Raw genomic sequence first — 17,268 nt, forward strand, 5'->3', positions numbered from 1 at the left:
TCAGGCAATGGGAGCGCTGCTGGGCTGCTCCCAGCGGCGACCCAGTTTGTTGGACGAGATCTTTGCCCTCCTTTGCAGGAAAGGGATTACAAAATATGCTCCATGAGGGCCAGTAAGAAAGGCCCAGAGACCTAAAAAGCTTCATTTCTCTCCTAGCACAGCATTTCCAGGTTTGCTTCATGCTCCATGCAGCCTCTGGGGATGTATTTTGGGCTGTGGTTTGGTAACTTTTTTTGTGTTGCAATCACCATTCCCTGGTTGAATAAACCAGAGCCTGTTTGTGCAAACCTGGGTCCGTGTCCCCTCTCTGTCCTAGCAAGAGGATCTGCAGCTCATTTTCCTCATTCTGACTTTCTTTCTGTGAGTCCACCAGCACGACAGCTTCACCCCCTGCTTTAGTTCCATTTGGAGTGGTTTTCTAGTTCGTTATGTGGTTTATTATGTGGTGAACTAAAAGAGGAGAGACTCAGACTAGTTTTATGCTACAAGTGGTGAAACACTGGCTCAGGTTGCCCAGAGAAGTGGTAGAAGCCTCATCCCTGGAAACATTCCTGGTGAGTGGGCTCTGAGCACTCTGCTCTAGTGTAAGATGTCCCTGCTGACTGCAGGTGAGTTAGACCTTAGAGAGAGATGAGCTTTAAAGTTTCTTTCCAACCCAAAGCATTCCATGATTCTGTGAGTGTGGCCAGAGCAAAACTGAGGAATTTGGATTTTTCCCTGCTGGGGTGGAGAACAGGTGCCTCTGGTATCATCCTTCATGCTGGGAAACAGAACTGAGAGGAAGCCCCATTTTTGCCAATTTTCATGTGCCAGATCTAGGGGTACCTTCCAGGTCCCCTTCCTTTGCCCCCTGGGCAGACATCCTCGTGATAACAGCTGGGTAAGTGATTAAAGTAGGTCGCAGCTTACCCACCCCTCCCCTGCACTGGTAAGAGGGATGCTCTTCACCATGGCAATCACTCCACTCAGCACATAAAGCATTTCCAGGTACTGGGAGGGACAAAACGTGGCTTTAATTGGTGTCCTCTTGGGTAGGGAGCTGGGCCCGCTGCCTTGTTGTGCAGCCAGAAATAAAGTCTGTAACAAACGTGACTCAGAGACACATGGAGGAAGGGACTGGTTGCATGACAGATTGGCTGCATGAGTTGCTCCCTTAGCAAGGGAGATGGCCAACACCTTGTCCTCCCCTTGCTAGGGAGGGTGAGGCTCCCCCACGGCCCAGGAGTGATTGTGGATGCCAAAATAATTGAGGACTCCGTGCTGCTTGTCATGGCCCAGCATCATAAATGCTTAAAAGGTTTATTTACCAATTCTGAAAACTCCTGCACGCATCATGTTTAATGCAAATAGAGAGTGTGGTTAGGAAGATATAAAACATTACTAGAGGGAAAGGCAGTCCATTATCTGCCTGCAAACACCTCCCTCTCTCGCTCCAAGCCAAACAGCAGGGGACCAAGCAAGACGTGCTGATGAGGATAACTAATGCAGGCCTAGCCGACCATGAAAAGGAAGGATGGGATCATCTGGAGCAGGGGAGACAGCCCTGCCAAAACAAACCACGTCACGTGCTGGTTGCAAAACCTCCAAGGCTGATTCGCAGTCAACCAGTTCATGCTCTCGAAGCCACCTTTGTTCTTCTTGTGCTCCAAGGCCAAGTCAGGTCACTAGCATAGGCTAGAGGAGCCTCGAGGATGTAAGAGAGCATGAATCCAGCTCATCTGGAACAAGAGGCAGGCTCTGAGCACTGCTCTTGCTGTACCTCTCCTTGGTCTACCATCTTCATTGGGGTTGTTGAGCCTGGAGAAGAAAAGGCTCCAGGGACATCTTATTGCAGTCTCTCAGTATTTGAAGGGAGCCTGTAGAAAGGTGGGGAGGGCCTTTTCCTCAGGGGGTATAGTGATAGCGTGAAAGGCAATGGTTTCAGACTGAGATGTAGATTAGAATCATAGAATCATAGAATCAGCCATGTTGGAAGAGATCTCCAAGATCATCCAGTCCAACCTAGCACCCAGCCCTATTCCATCTTCACTGTGAGGATTGTGAGACACTGGAGCAAGCTATCTGGAGAGGTTGTGGATGTCCCATCCCTGGAAGTGTTCAGGGCCAGGTTATATGGGACTTTGAGCAACCTGGTCTAGTAGAAGGTGACCCTGCCAATGGCAGGGGGATTGGAACTAGACCATCTTTGCATCCCTTCCAATCCAAACCATTCTGTGATGCTGTACTGTCTTTACTGTGGCTTGGGACTGAAGCAGGAGCTGGCGCAGTGCTGCTCTTCCAGCCCTGTCTCCCTGGGGATCAACAGCAGTGTTTTTGATTGTGGTGATGTCCCTTCTGGGTGCTGGTGCCCTGTGGAGAGATCCTGGCCAGGTGCTGAGTCAAACCCTCAGAGCTGTGAAAAGACATTAGTGTCGTCCTCTGTAGGAGCAAGTAACCCTAGAGCACCTCTGGGGATGTCACACTGTCCTTTGAGAGCATGGCCAGGCCAGGACTGCTCAGATGGACAGCTACATCCATACAGGGCTGCTTTCCGCCCAAACCTAGGCAGCAGATTTGGGTTTCTTCTTAGGGGAGACTTCCTTAATTTAACAATAAATACCAGGGAAATGATGCAAAAGGTTGTACTGCTGCTGCTACTTCATGTTGCAGACAGATTTGGGTTTCCCACTAGTAAGGATTTTAAGCTAAACCAGCACTAGCCTGGTGAGCTCAGGTTGGTGTACTGGGTTTTAGAGGAGGGTTGTGGGCTTTTACATTGTCCAGGGCCATGCTGCCTGCCCTTGGCTTCCTGGAAAAGGGAATTTCCCTGTAATTTTCAGTGTGGAGAGCAAACATCACTCACTCCCAAGCATGCTACATTTATTGTGTGTTTTGTTTCCTTGATCCAAAGTGAAGATGAAATGATCCTAAAACCTCCCCTACAGTAGAAAAATCTAATAGGAATGAGCTCCAAGGAAAACAAAACATATCATCCAGGTCCCTAAATCACAGGGTTTAATATCATCCTGGACTTTGCTTGGTGCATGTTACTTGCCATCTGGGTTTTGAGCCTTCAGAAGGGGTGTTTGAAGCTACTTGGTCCATCAACCACACAAGCAGGACAATGTCTCTTGGCTTTTGTTTGGGCAATGTAGAGTTACTGAGGGAGCTGGGGCTGATTAGTTTGAAAAAGGGGAGGCTGAGGAGAGACCTCATTGCTGTCTATAGCTACCTGAAAGGCTGTTGTGGAGGGGTTGGTGCTGGTCTCTTCTCACAGGTAAGTATCATAGAATCAACCAGGTTGGAAGAGACCTCCAAGATCATCCAGTCCAACTTATAAGTAGTGATAGAACAAGAGGGAATGGCCTCAAGCTGCAACTGGGTAGGTTTAAACTGGACATTAGGAAACATTTTTTTCCCAGCAAGAGTGGTCAGGCATTAGAATGGACTGCCTAGGGAGGTGATGGAGTCACCAATCTTGGATGTGTTTAAAAGTCATTTGGATGTGGATATGGTTTAGGGTGCACCTTGTAGAGTTGGGGTATTGGTTGGACTTGGTGATCCTGAGGGGCTTTTCCAGCCAGAATGTTTCTGTGATTCTGTTTGATAATGGTTGGACTTGATGATGTTTTCCCAACCAAAACAATTCTAACAGAAAAAAGCCAGGCATTTGCAGTGCTTGGGGAAGCTGGGCATTGGCAAAATAATCTGTCCCAAGCCCTGCAGGTAACGTCATGGAAGCACTTTCCAGCTGAGGAGCCCAGGAGCGCAGGCAGAAGCAGCTCTTCTGGCCCTGCAGCTGTGGCTGAAGGCATGGAGAGCTGTTATTCCACTTGACTTTCAGCCTCCAGGGTGCTCATTAAAAAAAAAGGCTCCAAGTTTCCTACCTCATGTGTCAGCAACATGTGGAGAAACACTGTGTACAGCTCTGCGGGGCTGTTATCTCCTCTCGCTGTTATTAATGGGCATTTTTTAATCACTGCGTTGTCTCCTTCGTAGTCCTACGTTTGTGCCAGAGCTGTGTGAGATGCTGGGCCTGCCCAGCCCCTCTCTGGGCAAAGTTCAAGGGGCTGAAGGGAGGGGTCACAATTTTTCCACTGACAAACCATGTGTTTGGAAGGTCAGACCTGAAGTGCCTGAACAAGCCTGGAGCTGAGAAGTTGTGTTCACACTTGAAAATGTCTCTAGTGTTTTCCTTTTACCGTTCCAATCCTCCTCCTGCCTGTCAGGCTTCAGCCATGAATCACTCCTGGGCACGTGGCTAACACATAAAGGGCTGCAAAATATTTTGATGGAGAGGAATGGGGGTGGGAGCTTGAGATAACCCAGCTGATTGTTCCCAAACCTTCAAGTCCTGTGCTGAAGCATCGCAGCCTGCAGCATTTGCAAGGGTGTCTCTTCCCAAAGAGACCATGAAACCTGGGGTTTGGTGAGCAAGGTAAAGCTTTTGATGCTGCAGTTCAGTGGGGTTGGGATTTCCAGGGTTGCAAGTAGAAAATGCTGCCCTAGCTCACACCCTGGTTGCTCAGATGGGAAGGTTGAATAGGTCCAGGTATAGAAAAAGGAACCTGGGGAAGGGTCCTCCTCAGCGGCATCCTCTCCCAAAGCTCCGTATCTCTCAGGGAAGGGTGGGTGGGCAATGAGTCTCTGCTTTTAACAGCCCTGGTTGTCTCTCCAACAGCTTCACAGAAGCCATGAAGAGCCAGCCAAAGCTGGAGGGCTTGGACTGCAACTGGGCCTATTACTCAGGCTTGGCCATCTTGGCTGTAGGGTCCTTGTTTGTCATCTCCAGCTTCTTAGCGCTAGGATTCATCGGAACATTCCTGGGTAAGCACTTAAAAAGTCAACAGCTTAACCATTAAATGCACTTTAATCCTTGCAGGGGTCTTTTGCTAGAGCAAAGTCCTGTCAGAATTTCCTTGCTCTTGCCTTCAGGGCTCTTAGATTTGGCCTTGGCTTTACACCAAAGCATGATGTAACCATGTCATTACCTCACGCTGAGGAGGTGGTGCAGAGCCTTTCTACAGTGAGTCCAATCACCTTCAGCACCAAGCCTGGCATTTTAGAGGGCTGTTGATCACCTGACAGTCCAAAAAGGACCCCAAGTGCAGACTCCATGAGCGGGTCAGCACCAGCGCAGCAGGCACAAGCCGTTCCAGCAGCCTTGCTCTGAGCCCCCACCCTCCACACCTGCTTTGAGGCAGGTTCTCATTTGCTCTGTAATAAACCTGACACTGGTTGACAGATTCTTTTATCTGCCACTTCATGGCAGAAGGCATTTTCCATTGTGCCTGCTTTCACATTTAGAGAGCAATTCCACTGGCGTTGTTGACTTTAAAAACATGCCAGTATGTGTGGAATTCATAAAAATAAAATAGAGACAGGAACAATAAATATCTAAGGAAAGGGGCAGCTCCTGCTGGCTGGAATAATCACAGCCCCAGCTTTGACACTGCATTTAGGCTGTGCTTTTGCAAGTGCTTTACAAACCAAAATTCAATTAGCTCCTGCAGCGTCGCCAGGAAGAAGAGAGGGAGGTAATAAGCCTTCCTGGTTTCAAGTGGAGTTGCAAAGAAGTGTGTGGAGTTGGCCAAGATGCTGCTGCCAGGAATAGTGGGCTCAGCACTCCTCAGCTCAAGGGTGTGGCTTCACCCTTCAGCTGTGTGACCCTGCTCTTGGCACTTTGTTACACCCCTGTCCCCCACAGCTCCAGGCACCAGCATCCTCCAAACTCGCCCGCAGACCCCAAGAGCAGTGCTGTGCCTGCAGTGTCATGTCCAGGGAGGCTGGGCACAGGAGTACCCGCCAGCAAGAGCTGCCTGAATGCTCCTGAAGTTCAGCCAGGTCTGGGGTTGTTTACGTAAAGCCTGATTCATCTGACCAGGAGGATCCACTGGACTTGAACCGCTGGGGAAAAACAAACAAGTGAGTCAGGCTCAGCGTAAGCGGTGAGACTGGCCCTGTCCCTCTCTGCTCTGTATGGCCATTGCCTCCTGTATCCCCCAGGGCAGGAAACAGACAGGCGGTGGTGGCCCATATTGGGCACTTCTGCTCCATCCTCTCTACTGATGGAGGCTCTCCCTGCCACCAAATTGAGGTTATGTGGCTCCAAGCCTTGCATGAAGCAGCAGGGAGCAAAGCCAGCTCTTTATGCTAACCAGGGCAGAACTGAGTCAAGGAGAAGCATGGCCCAGCTGGAGCCTTGTAGAACATCATCCATCTTTGGACCAGTAGCAGATTCTCAGCTCCATTGCAAGCCTCTATGAGTCCAAGTCAGCAAACTCTCAATGGAGAATGCTCTTCAGTGTGGTTTCTTACCCAGCAGTGGGGAAGACAAGGAGCAGGTCTCTGAGAACCTCACATGAGATGTTCTCTTGCTCAGGGCTCTCCTGGAAGTGATAGTCCCAACATCCTTCATGCAGGGTTCAGTGATGTGATGGTGCTGCAAGAGGAGCAGGGCCCCACAGAAGTGACAGCACTTCTGACTGCAGGTATCAGAGGGCAACACTGCTTTGGTTTGAGGGGGGTTATCTCATCATCCAGCAGCTCCTCAGAGTCAGGATGTGAGCTCTGGAGACATTTTGAGACAGCCTCTGACACCCAAGCACTTGTGGAGTGCATCAGATGGCTTTTCTCTGCTGCCATCCAAAGTGTGGGTGCTCTGCAGTGAGGTCACAGTGACCTCCAGCAAAAAATAGCCCACAGTAGATGCCAGAGTCCCTTAGCCTGACAAGGAGCTGATTCTTAATTTGAGGGTTTCGTGGAGACACAGGAGATGCCTAGGATGGTGCACAGTCCTTTCTCTTAGCACCTGCCTGAGCATAAAAACACTGCAGGTCCTCTCTGGTGGTCATGTTCATTTAATTGTGCGGGTTTAGAGGCAGGGTTTACATCAGGAAAGCTCATGTCCTGGGGGACAACTTGCTCCCCTCAGCCACTCTGTGTTTTTGCTTATGGCAGCCCACCCAAAGGGTCCCACGGCCCCACCAGTGCCAGGCTGAGATAAAGCCCTGCCAGCCCCACGAACCCAGGGCTTTGTGCAAGCACCGCTTGGGGAGCGAGGTGTTCAGCCCAAAGGCGAGGGCGGGCAGGGAATAATGAAGCATTCTGACACATAAGAAAGCAGAGAAATGGGCTGTGGCAGGGGGTGATGTGTTCTTTCTACCGGAACAATCTCAAAGATGCATTGCCAAGTAACTGTGAGAACATATAGTATGAATAGGAGGCAATTATCTCACTTAGAGGCCTGCAGTTAAAGCCCCAAAGCATTGTCTAATTGGGCAGGCGCTGTTTATCCTCAGAAATAAATGTTTTTGCACCATGTGAGGTCAAAGAAATTACACCACGATCTAGGTAATAATAATAACCTTGAATAGTTTGCACCCCTGTAATGCCTTTTATCTGGATTTCTGAGTACTTTCTCACCATACATTAATCCTCACCACCCTCGGGGCTATAAGAAAGACTGATCTTATGATCGGTGCACAATAGCACCAGGAGGGATGGACGGAGGAGACTTGCCCAAGGTCAGGGAAAAGTGCTGGCAGCAAAGCTGGCAGCATGACCCAGGGCTGTGGCAGCTTCTTGGGACAGCTGATGGACCAACACTTCTCCTCGCTGACTGGCACAGGTCTTGGGCAGCGCACACGAAGCAAAATCCTTGCTGGGCTTTGCAGTCTGTCTTGTAAGACCCAGAGAAGTCAGAGGTCTGCATGCCCCCGCCTTGAAATGCCACTCACAAGCTGCACAACATCTCCTTGCTTGTCATTTCTTTTCCAGGCTCCTTTCAGGAGAGTGGAAGGATTACTCTGAGGTAGATAGGAGGGTGGTTGGTTGCTGTCTGTTCTGAAAGCTTTCCTGGTTACAGATGACAATCACCTTTTCTCGTCGGCAGCATGCTGATAATTGAGCATTTTGCAGGCAGAGAGGCTATTTTCTGAAATTCTGAGAAAGTCTCTGAACCAAGAGATAAGGGTGACACTGAATGAGGGCATTTGGTGGTGGAGGGCATGATTATACCATCTCCAAACACCATTACAGGGCGCTGTATTATTTCCCCATTGAGTGGATCTGATCCTATGCATTTGTTTCCTCACCCAGCGGCATCAGGTGGGCACTTTTCAAATGAAAAAGCCAGAATCAACCAGTCAGGACCTCGAGAGCTGTCTCCTGATGAGGGTCGTGGCTGCTGTAGCCTCATTGCAATGCAGAAACCCTCCTCGTGGGCAAAGAGCCATTTTGGGAAAGGCTGATAGAGACTGAGTAAACAGCCAGCCTCTTTGTTGCTGTGTTCTCAGGATGGGAATCAGCAGTGAAACCACCTGGTTCACCTTCACTGCTCATCCCTAGCAGGGATGTGGCATGGGGGGAACATCAGCCTGCCAAAGCCCCTCACAACTCCCAGCTTCATGGAGCCTAACCAAAAACTCTTCTGGTTTGCTTTGCAGGTGATTACTTTGGCATCTTGATGGAGGCAAAAGTGACCAGCTTCCCCTTCAACGTGCTGGATAATCCCATGTACTGGGGCAGCACTGCTGTCTACTTGGGCTGGTCCCTCTTGTGAGTACATACTGTCTACAACTCATTGCTGTCTACAACTACCTGAAGGGAGGCTGTAGCCAGGTGGGGGTCAGTCTCTACTCCCAGGCGACCAGCAACACAACAAGGGGACACAGTCTCAAGTTGTGCCAGGGGAGGTCTAGGCTGGATGTTAGGAGGAAGTTGTTGGCAGAGAGAGTGATTGGCATTGGAATGGGCTGCCCAGGGAGGTGGTGGAGTTGCTGTTCCTGGAGGTGTTGAAGAAGAGACTGGATGGGACACTTAGTGCCATGGTCTAGTTGACTGGACAGGGCTGGATGATAGGTTGGACTGGATGAGCTTGGAGGTCTCTTTCAACCTGGTTGATTCTATGCCCCTGCAAGCAGCACCAGGAGGACAAGCATTGGGTCTGTGCTGGGCACGGGCTGCTTCAGGGGCCAAAACACCTCCTGGTGAAGGCAGCAATAAAATAGCAGGGAAAGTGACTCCTCCTCAATTCCTCACTCTTGTATGTGCAGAATCTTCTGCTGCCATAAAACACTTGCAGCATTAATTGTAGCAAAATAAATCGTGTCCAAGTGCTGGGGAAAGGAAGAATCAGCAAATGCTCTGCAGCTGAATGAGGTCCTTGGCAGGCTCTGCACGTGGAAAAATCAACATTCGGGGCTGAATTCACACCGGGTGTCACTCTGCAGGGGCAGGGCACTGATACTGGGGATCAGTGTGACCCTGGAATTACCTCTGAAGGAAACAAAACAAGCCAAGGCACCCTTTCCCCCGCTGCACGGTGGTGACACTTCCGAAAGGCTCCTCCCGTGATACAGCAGGGCTTAATAGCCTACTTAGCAGGAAATGAATAGGCTGTAATTTAGCAGCAAATGAGCAATAGTCTCTATTCTCTGTAACAAGTTTGATGTGGTTTTCATTTAATATCACATTTTATTTATTTCCTCGGGAGGAAAAACCCAGGCTGTGTCCCATCAGGAGCCTGTCAAGCATTGGGGGATGCTATCACTAGGTATTTTCCACTGGTGCTCCTGAGTGTGACAACCTCTCTTGTACTTTGGTGGATAAAATGAAGTGTTTTGCCACTTTCTGCTCACCTTTGTAGCCATGTGCACTGCTCTTTCTGGCCCCTGGTAATAAGTAGACTGATGGTTTCTCTTCTGTCTCCACTGAGCCTTGCTGCTGTTCATTCTGCACTTGAAATTCCCTGCCTGTTGCTGTCAGGATGAGCTGCAGAAGGCTGTTGGCCCTGCTGGCAGGCCCACAGCACTGGATTTGGTCCAAATGTGGATGGGGCATTGTTGGGTATTAGAGTTGGCTGTGGAGTCAACAGCAGCTGGGAGGAGTAGGGCAGAACAGGGGCAGGATGTACCCCCTTCATCCCACACTGCAACCAGAGATGACTGGTACTACCACCCCTCATTCCACAAACCAAGGAATTTCACCAGGAGGAACTATAAGGACGTTTTTATTTGTTTAAGATCAATATTAAGGTCTTTCCTAGAACCTCAGCAGAACCAGCTGAATGCTCCTGAGCTGTTTCTGCCCCTTCTACATGCCCTCAAGTGAGCAGCCTCGCACCAGGTGCATGTTGCTTGGTCTTTCATTGCATCCCTGGGCAAAAGCAGCTTGAAGCACCGTGAGACAAAAGTGTGATCCCCTCCTTTTTCTCATTAAAAGACTGCCACCATAAAGGGCAGCAAGGCATGACAAATAATTGCTGTTAACAAATTGCTGGAGCTGTGTGAAGTGGCACCAAGACACCACCCACCTGCCCTGGGGAAACTCTGCACAGCTCTTCACGTGGTGGGTTGGACTGTTTCTTTCCTCTGGGATCTCAGCTCAGGTTGCTGGGCAGGTTTAGGGAGTCTGTTCCGAGGTCTCAGGGCTTTCAGAAGATGTTAGGTGTCTGCCTTTGGAGGCCAGAGCTAACATCTTGGCTGTGTGGCAGCTGGAGGAGCGTGTTTGCTGTCTGGTTTTGCACAGACCCAAAGCGAAGAGCGTGTTTGTCCTCCCCTGGTGATGTACTGCTCTCCGTAGCGTGGCACTGGAGCCCAAAGCACTGATTAATTTCCACCTGTGAGGGCACATACCACAGCACATAAGTGAGCCTGGCAGCACACCAGACACTTTGCCTTCTGACTCCAGTCCAGCCTCAAATGCACGGTGTGGGGCAGGAGCCACTCTTTTCTCCCTTGCAAAGATATTGCAGCTATCCCCAGCTGTGCAGCCAAAAGCATCTGCAGGACACACTGGAGAAGGCACCTCTGCTCATCACCACAAAGATAGGAGATCCAGGAGGAAAGGGCAAAGCAGGTGTCCCACATCTAGCACCAGCAAAACCAGCAGGGAATGATGCAAGCCCACACTATTGCTCTTGCAGACAACCCACAGCCATGGGGAGCTGCAGCAAGGGTTGGGGATGGACAGACCTCTACCCAAAAAAAGTCCTGCCAAGAGCACAAAGCCTTCCTGTCTGTCTCTCAGTTGAGTGTGCCATTGCCTAATAAGTAGGTCGAGCTCTTAGGAGAGAAACGACTCACCCCAATGCTTCTCATCACCCACTTGAAGCAGCCTCATTTCTCCCACAAGACAAATGGAGCATTAGCTGTTTGGGGACAGCTTTGTGTATCTCTGATAGGGAAGTGTTTTAACTCATGGCAACAGGCTGTGTAAATCAGAGCTGCAGCCGCAGCCAAATGATGCAATTAGAGGTCTTGCTGTCAACAAACAATCATGCAAATTTGTTCTCTTTGATAGGAATCAAGGAGGAGACATGACTAAGCATGTAATAGCAGGGGGTTGGGAGAGGAAGAAGTTGCCTGGTGCTTCCTAGTGAGGGGAAAACTTTCTGCAAAAGGGAAACAGAGAAAAGGTGGAGATTTGTATGGGTCACCCCAGGAACTCATGAGGGCAGGTGCTACCTGCAACTAGGTCCAGTATGAGGTTTAGGTAGCTTGGTTTCTCCTCAGAAGGTATGTGTCCCCAGCATGCATGAGTCTTGCAGAATGTTTGTCTTCACCAAGGACCAGCTAAGTCTTTTTTTTTTGCTGACAGTCAGCTCTTGTCCCTCTCAGAGCTGAGTTGTGATCAGCAATTAAAGGCAATCAGCAGCATCCTAATTAAGGGCAAGACTTGCAGCCATTAGTTGAAGTCACAGGATGCAGACAGACTGTTTGGGAAGGAAAAGTTCCTTGCTGGGAAAATGTGGCACCAGGACCTCATGGCTGCTGGGCTAGCAAGCAAGCAATGGCTGCTGTCACCACAGGATGGTGTCGACATCCCTGGTTTGGGGACTGTCACCCACTGGCTGAAGTCCTGGTGCCTTAGCAAAGCCCTCTCTGGCTTCTCTGGAATCTGCCTCAGACAGCTCTGGGGTAAGCATCAAAGAAGTGTCCTCATGTGGCTGATGCAGGCTTGCAGCCTATGCTGACATCTCTGTAGAGCAGGAGGAGATGGGGATGGTTTGGTCCCCATTCTTTGGTGCTGAAAGGAACAGTCGCTCCCGTTGCATAGTTGTAGTAGTGTGGCCCTTGCTACAAAAGGACATTGTTGGAGCATGTCCAAAGAAGAGCAGCAAATCTGGTGGAAGGGTCTAGAGCACAGGTCTGGTGAGGAGAGGTTGAGAGAACTGAAGTTGTTTGGCCTGGAGAAAAGGTCTTCTTGCTCTCTACAACTCCGTGAAAGAAGGTCAGAGGCAGATGGAGTTGGTCTCTTGTCCCAAGGAACAAGTGACAGGACAAGAGAGAACAGGTTTGAGTTGTACCAGGCTGGACATAGGAACAGTTGCTTCAATGAAAGTGTTGTCAAGACCTGGAAAAGGCTGCCCAAGGCAGTGGTGGGATCCCTGTTGATGGAGGGATTGAAAACCCATGTGGTGCTGAGGTTCACTGATGACCTGGCAGAGCTAGGTTAATGGTTGGGCTCGATGACCCTAAAAGTCATAGAATCAACCAGGTTGGAAGAACCCTCCAAGATCATCCAGTCCAACCTAGCACCCAGCCCTGTCCAATCAACTAGACCATGGCACTAAGTGCCTCATCCAGGCTTTTCTCTTGAACATCTCCAGGGACAGTGACTCCACCACCTCCCTGGGCAGCCCATTCCAATGCCAATCACGCTCTCTCTGTCAAGAACTTCCTCCTAACATCCAGCTTAGACCTCCCCTGGCACAACTTGAGACTGTGTCTCCTCATTGTGTTGTTGCTTGCCTGGCAGAAGAGCCCAACCCCACCTGGCTGCAACCTCCCTTGTAGTTGTAGACAGCAATGAGGTCTGCCCTGAGCCTCCTCTTCTCCAGGCTGCACACCCCCAGCTCCCTCAGCCTCTCCTCAAAGGGCTGTGCTCCAGGCCTCTCACCAGCTTTGTTGCCCTTCTCTGGATGTGTTCCAGTATCTCAACATCTCTCTTGAACTGAGGGGCCCAGAACTGGACACAGTACTCAAGTCTCTTCCAACCAAAACAGTTCTCTGATCTACAACTCCTTGAGCACCTCTGCCTGTAACCAGACAGTTGCAGTGTGATGGGCAGCTCAGTCCCCTTGCTGAAGGACACCATTCGGCTGAGCTCCACCAGGTGACCAGACGTGTCCCTGGAGCAGGGTATATTTAGGTTGGACATAAGGACGAAGTTCTTTGTAATGCGAGTGGTAAAATTCTGGAACAGGTTGCCTGAGGACATGGTTGAGGCCCTGTCCCTGGAGACATTCAAGATCAGATTTGATGTGGCCCTGAGCAGCCTGATCTAGTTGGATGTGTCCCTGCCGACTGCAAAGACACTGGACAAGATGACCTTTAAGAGTCCCTTCCAACCTGATGCCATCTGTGAATCATCTTGAAGTGCACACAGCCAGCCTTGGTGCTGCACCCGCCCAGCACCCTTCGCAGGCCACGCATGGACCTTTCCACATCTTCCCCTCCCTCTCCATCCCCTGGCCCTGCCGCGGCTCAGCCGCCGCGTCCGTGTATACGGTGCCATATGCCGCTGCGGCTGCCAGGTGTCTGCTGCGCCCTGGGTGGCCCTGCCTCGCCGTGCACATCAGGCATTTGCCTTATAGCTCTGGCTGGGAGCCACGGCCCTACGTCAGCAGCTGCTCAGCTATTGAACAGCCCAATAATCTCAGGACTTAGCATCAAAGCTGAAGCCCTCTTAGCAGAGACGTGCAGGGAGCAGACTTAAAAGAAGCCGCCGAAGTAGGCTGGGGAAGAGCCTTTGCCAAGTAACATCTGTCCAAGACAGTTAACGTTAAGTAGGAAAAAGCCAACAAACCCCACCCTTTCCTTTCCTTTCCTTCGCTCCTGTTTAATGAGCAGCAGAGAGCTCTCGCCAAGCCCAGCATCTCATTTCACTTTCTAAACCAGGCCTTGCGTAAGCCCAAGCACTTACCTGAGCTTTCCCTCCCCTTCCAAACCAGGCATGCGAGCCCAGCTGGCCTGCTGCTGACAGCTGTAGTGGCAATTTCCTACACAATCGCGATGCTGTACGAGGGGTGAGTCGCTCTGCAGAACTGGAGAGCTTCTAATTATTTCTAACGGGTTTAACTCCCCAGGTTTCGGGGAACTGCGGGAGTAGAGATGGGTTTTTGGTTTGGGTTTTTTGTGTTGGTTTTTTTTTTTCCAATTAATTCAGTGGGGAAGAAGGAAAACAGAGAATTGTTCTGTCAATTGTTTTGATAATGGGCAGATTCCTCTCCGAAACTATTCGCTGAGTTCTAGGAACATTTATGCGCTTGTTTATTTTTATCAAAATGAGATCTTTTCTTCCTTTTGGGTGCTTGTTTCTGTCTATACAAGAACAATAAGGAAGGCGCTGGGGGGGCTCATTGTGTCGTCTGAAGAGACCCTGTAGGAGCGCTTGCGTTTTGTAGTTCCTTGGATGGGCTTCTCTGATATTTTGCATCACAATAGCTCAGTAGCCCAGGACAGAGTGGCCCAGAATAATTCCCAGAAGCGGCAGTTGTACTTCGTCAGTGAAAGGTCTTTTGTGTTTGCGAGGAAGGAAGAGATGCAAAGATGAGGGCCGGTATGCATGTGTTGTGCTGTGCCTCATCCCACTCAGAGATGGTCCCAGGTGGGAGCAGCCTTAGAGCTGCTCCATGGTCCAGAGAGAGTGGGCTGAGGATTGCCGTGGCACAGGAATAGTTGGATTGTGCCAGCCCTTGAAGGGCAGAGTTTCTGGGCCCAAAGGGGAGCACACAGCAGTCTCAATTTTAATTCTTCCTCCATTCTTCTGCCCCACTCTGCTGTCTCTGCTCTCTCCCTCTCTCCCCAAATCCCCATTCTCCCAACCACAGGCCTTTCACAGAGGAAATATATCGGCAGAAACAGAAGGGAGCAAAGACCAAGTAGCAACAGGTATGGTTGCTGATGGGTGTTTCAGCAAGAGGGGCTGTTTTGCCACACTCCCCAACCTGCCAGCACATTAGATGGGGGCAGGAGCACCACCCACCCTCCCACCTCATTCCCACTTTCCCCAGCTGCTCCAGAGCCATTCCTGCACTTTTCAAGGGATTTGAGCTTCAAGCCTCCGCAAAAACCCATGTGGGAAGGTTTTACACTGTGGTGATCCTGTCCGCCCCTTGGCACCCAGCCAGCAGCCCCCAAATGGGTTAGATGGTGTGCCTGAAAGTCAGCACAAGGAAGAATTGCTGGGGAGCTTTGAGCTCCAGGTTTAGTCTAAAACAGGCAGCTAAAAGCAGCTACTGGCCATGGCAAATCCTCCAGAGAGCAGCAGGAATGGTGCAAAAGGGCATATGTGCCCGACCACCTTGCAGGGAAATTGTTTGCCCCTGCTCCATGCCCCAGCTGGAAGCATGCCACACATGGGCTGCACCAGCTCAACCCAGAAGCTTGGTTTTGGTGGGGGGCAAAACTTAGGTTCCTGCCAAAGCTCCTTTCCTTGGGGTTAAATGTCCTGCTGGAACAATCCTCTGCCCGCTGGTAGGTGGGGAGATGCTGACATTCCTGTAGCCTCTCCCCAGCAGTGTGGTCCCTAACAGGCTTTTGTCTCTTTGCCTTTCATGAAGCAGTGTCTCGGATACCTCGGCACGGTGTGCCTCTGTGGTACTCACACTGTCCAATTTGCCTGTTATCCTACTGAGATGTGTCCCACTAATTAGCCCAGCAACCCTTAATGAGCCCACTGAGCACCCTGCAGTACTGGAAGCCATCAGAGGAACAGCCTGAGCACGGCAGCACCTCCTCACTGCAGCCCGCGGGAGCTGGAGGTCCCTGTCCCCAGGTCTCTGTCTCCATCGATGGATCACTGCAGCTCCTGCCACAAAGGCAGTGCTCTCCCAGGAGCCACATGGTGTGGGACGACCTGACCTCTCCTCCTACACATTGGAGATCTGCAGGGCAAAAAGGAACCCAGCTCTAGCCCTGGACTGGAAAGCAAGCAGAGTAACAATGGAAGCACCAGGGCCTTCTGTAAGCAAGCTCTGAGCATGAGTAAGCTCCAGCTCCATCTGATCCTGAAGATCATCCAAAGATGCTGTGGAAGAGCCTCAGGAAGCAAGCAATAAAGAACATTTTGGAACTCCTGGGACATTCAGAAAGCTGGAGAAGGAAGAAGTGAAACTGCTGCAACCCCAGAGACAAATCCTCTCTTTTCTGGGAGAGAGAAACCTGCCTGTCTAGCACTGCCATTTTCCACCCATGCAGAGCCCCGTAGTATCTCCACCCCAGTTGAAAAGGCCCCAAGAAAGGTCATTGAAAAGCACTTAGACATAAATGTATGACCTGAACCACTGTTCAAGGGGGGTGGAGGGATGGTAGTTGTCTCATGGGGAAGCCCCATCATGGAGATGACCAAGAGGAAGAGTCAATTCCTATCCAGACCCTGCAGGTATCCCATCCCTGGTCCCCTCTGCACACACCCAGCCCCTTCTTTTCCCCAGGGACACGTGTGGGTCCTGCCCACCTTCCCTATCACCCAGTCAGTGCCTTCCAGCTATTTTCACTGCCTTGAAGGGGCAGTGGGTGGGAAGGAGGGAAAGGGCAGCCCCTGCCTTCTGCAGCAGGCAGCAGACAAGTACAGATCATCCCTTCCACCCCTGCCACCAGCCTTGACAAGTCTCATAGAGGCCAGTGCTGGATCCTGCCCTGAAAAAGAAGCTCCCAGAGGGTGATGCTCTAGACCTAGGCTCAGTGTTTGCAGGTTCCCAGAGCAGTTTGAGAAATAAGCTGTAAACAATCAAACAAAAATCAACATAAAGCCTCCGTCAGCGGCGCTGGAGAAGGGAACTGCTTTGCTGCCAGCTCCTGTGCTGGCATCAGGATGCGGTACCACATCTGAGCATCACATAGTCCCCTCTGCAGAGGATCCCTTTTCTCACTGTCACCTCCAGGAAAGAGTTTGATTCCCTTTTGCTTTTGCACGTTGTAATTCACCCTTCGGGCATCGCTCAGCAGGAATTAAAAGTTGGTTTCTTTTCAGTGCAGTCTCCGTTTCCTTCAGCCAGGCTCTGGACGCTGTGGTTGTGTTTCACCATTTTGGAGCTGTTACAGGAGGATGTGTTGATTTGTTGGGGTTTTTTTTTTTTCATCACCATCCCAACGACCTTCCTCTTAAAGACTTGGGCATAGTATTTTATTTTTAGCCAAGTTTCCACATCCCCTTCACGGTTAATGTTTATAGACAGAGGCTAAAACAGCCCCGTACCCATAGCAACCAGCAAGGAGAGGATACGTTGCATTATTCAGACAATTTATGTCAGAGTTGCCAGTCCCAGCTCAAAGTCTCTGA

At 50.5% G+C, this 17,268-nt stretch overlaps 1 protein-coding gene across 5 annotated transcripts in view; it reads left to right on the top strand.

Moving 5' to 3' along the window:
- The window catches only part of PEMT (phosphatidylethanolamine N-methyltransferase), an 86,376-nt gene that overhangs the window by 61,336 nt on the left and 7,772 nt on the right, over positions 1 to 17,268 (top strand). For 3 of the 5 annotated variants that reach the window (XM_064153567.1, XM_064153565.1, XM_064153563.1), the window contains exons 4-8: positions 4,661 to 4,806; positions 8,427 to 8,538; positions 13,937 to 14,011; positions 14,816 to 14,876; positions 15,548 to 16,958. In XM_064153567.1, coding sequence (XP_064009637.1) covers positions 4,661 to 4,806; positions 8,427 to 8,538; positions 13,937 to 14,011; positions 14,816 to 14,870 — 388 coding nt within the window. In that variant the 3' untranslated portion in view covers positions 14,871 to 14,876; positions 15,548 to 16,958. Of the gene's footprint in view, positions 1 to 4,660; positions 4,807 to 8,426; positions 8,539 to 13,936; positions 14,012 to 14,815; positions 14,877 to 15,547; positions 16,959 to 17,268 lie in introns of those variants that run through there. The other 2 variants (XM_064153564.1, XM_064153566.1) reach the window with 2 other exon arrangements.

Source organism: Pogoniulus pusillus, chromosome 13 (genome assembly GCF_015220805.1).
Source record: "Pogoniulus pusillus isolate bPogPus1 chromosome 13, bPogPus1.pri, whole genome shotgun sequence".
NCBI lineage: Eukaryota > Metazoa > Chordata > Aves > Piciformes > Lybiidae > Pogoniulus > Pogoniulus pusillus.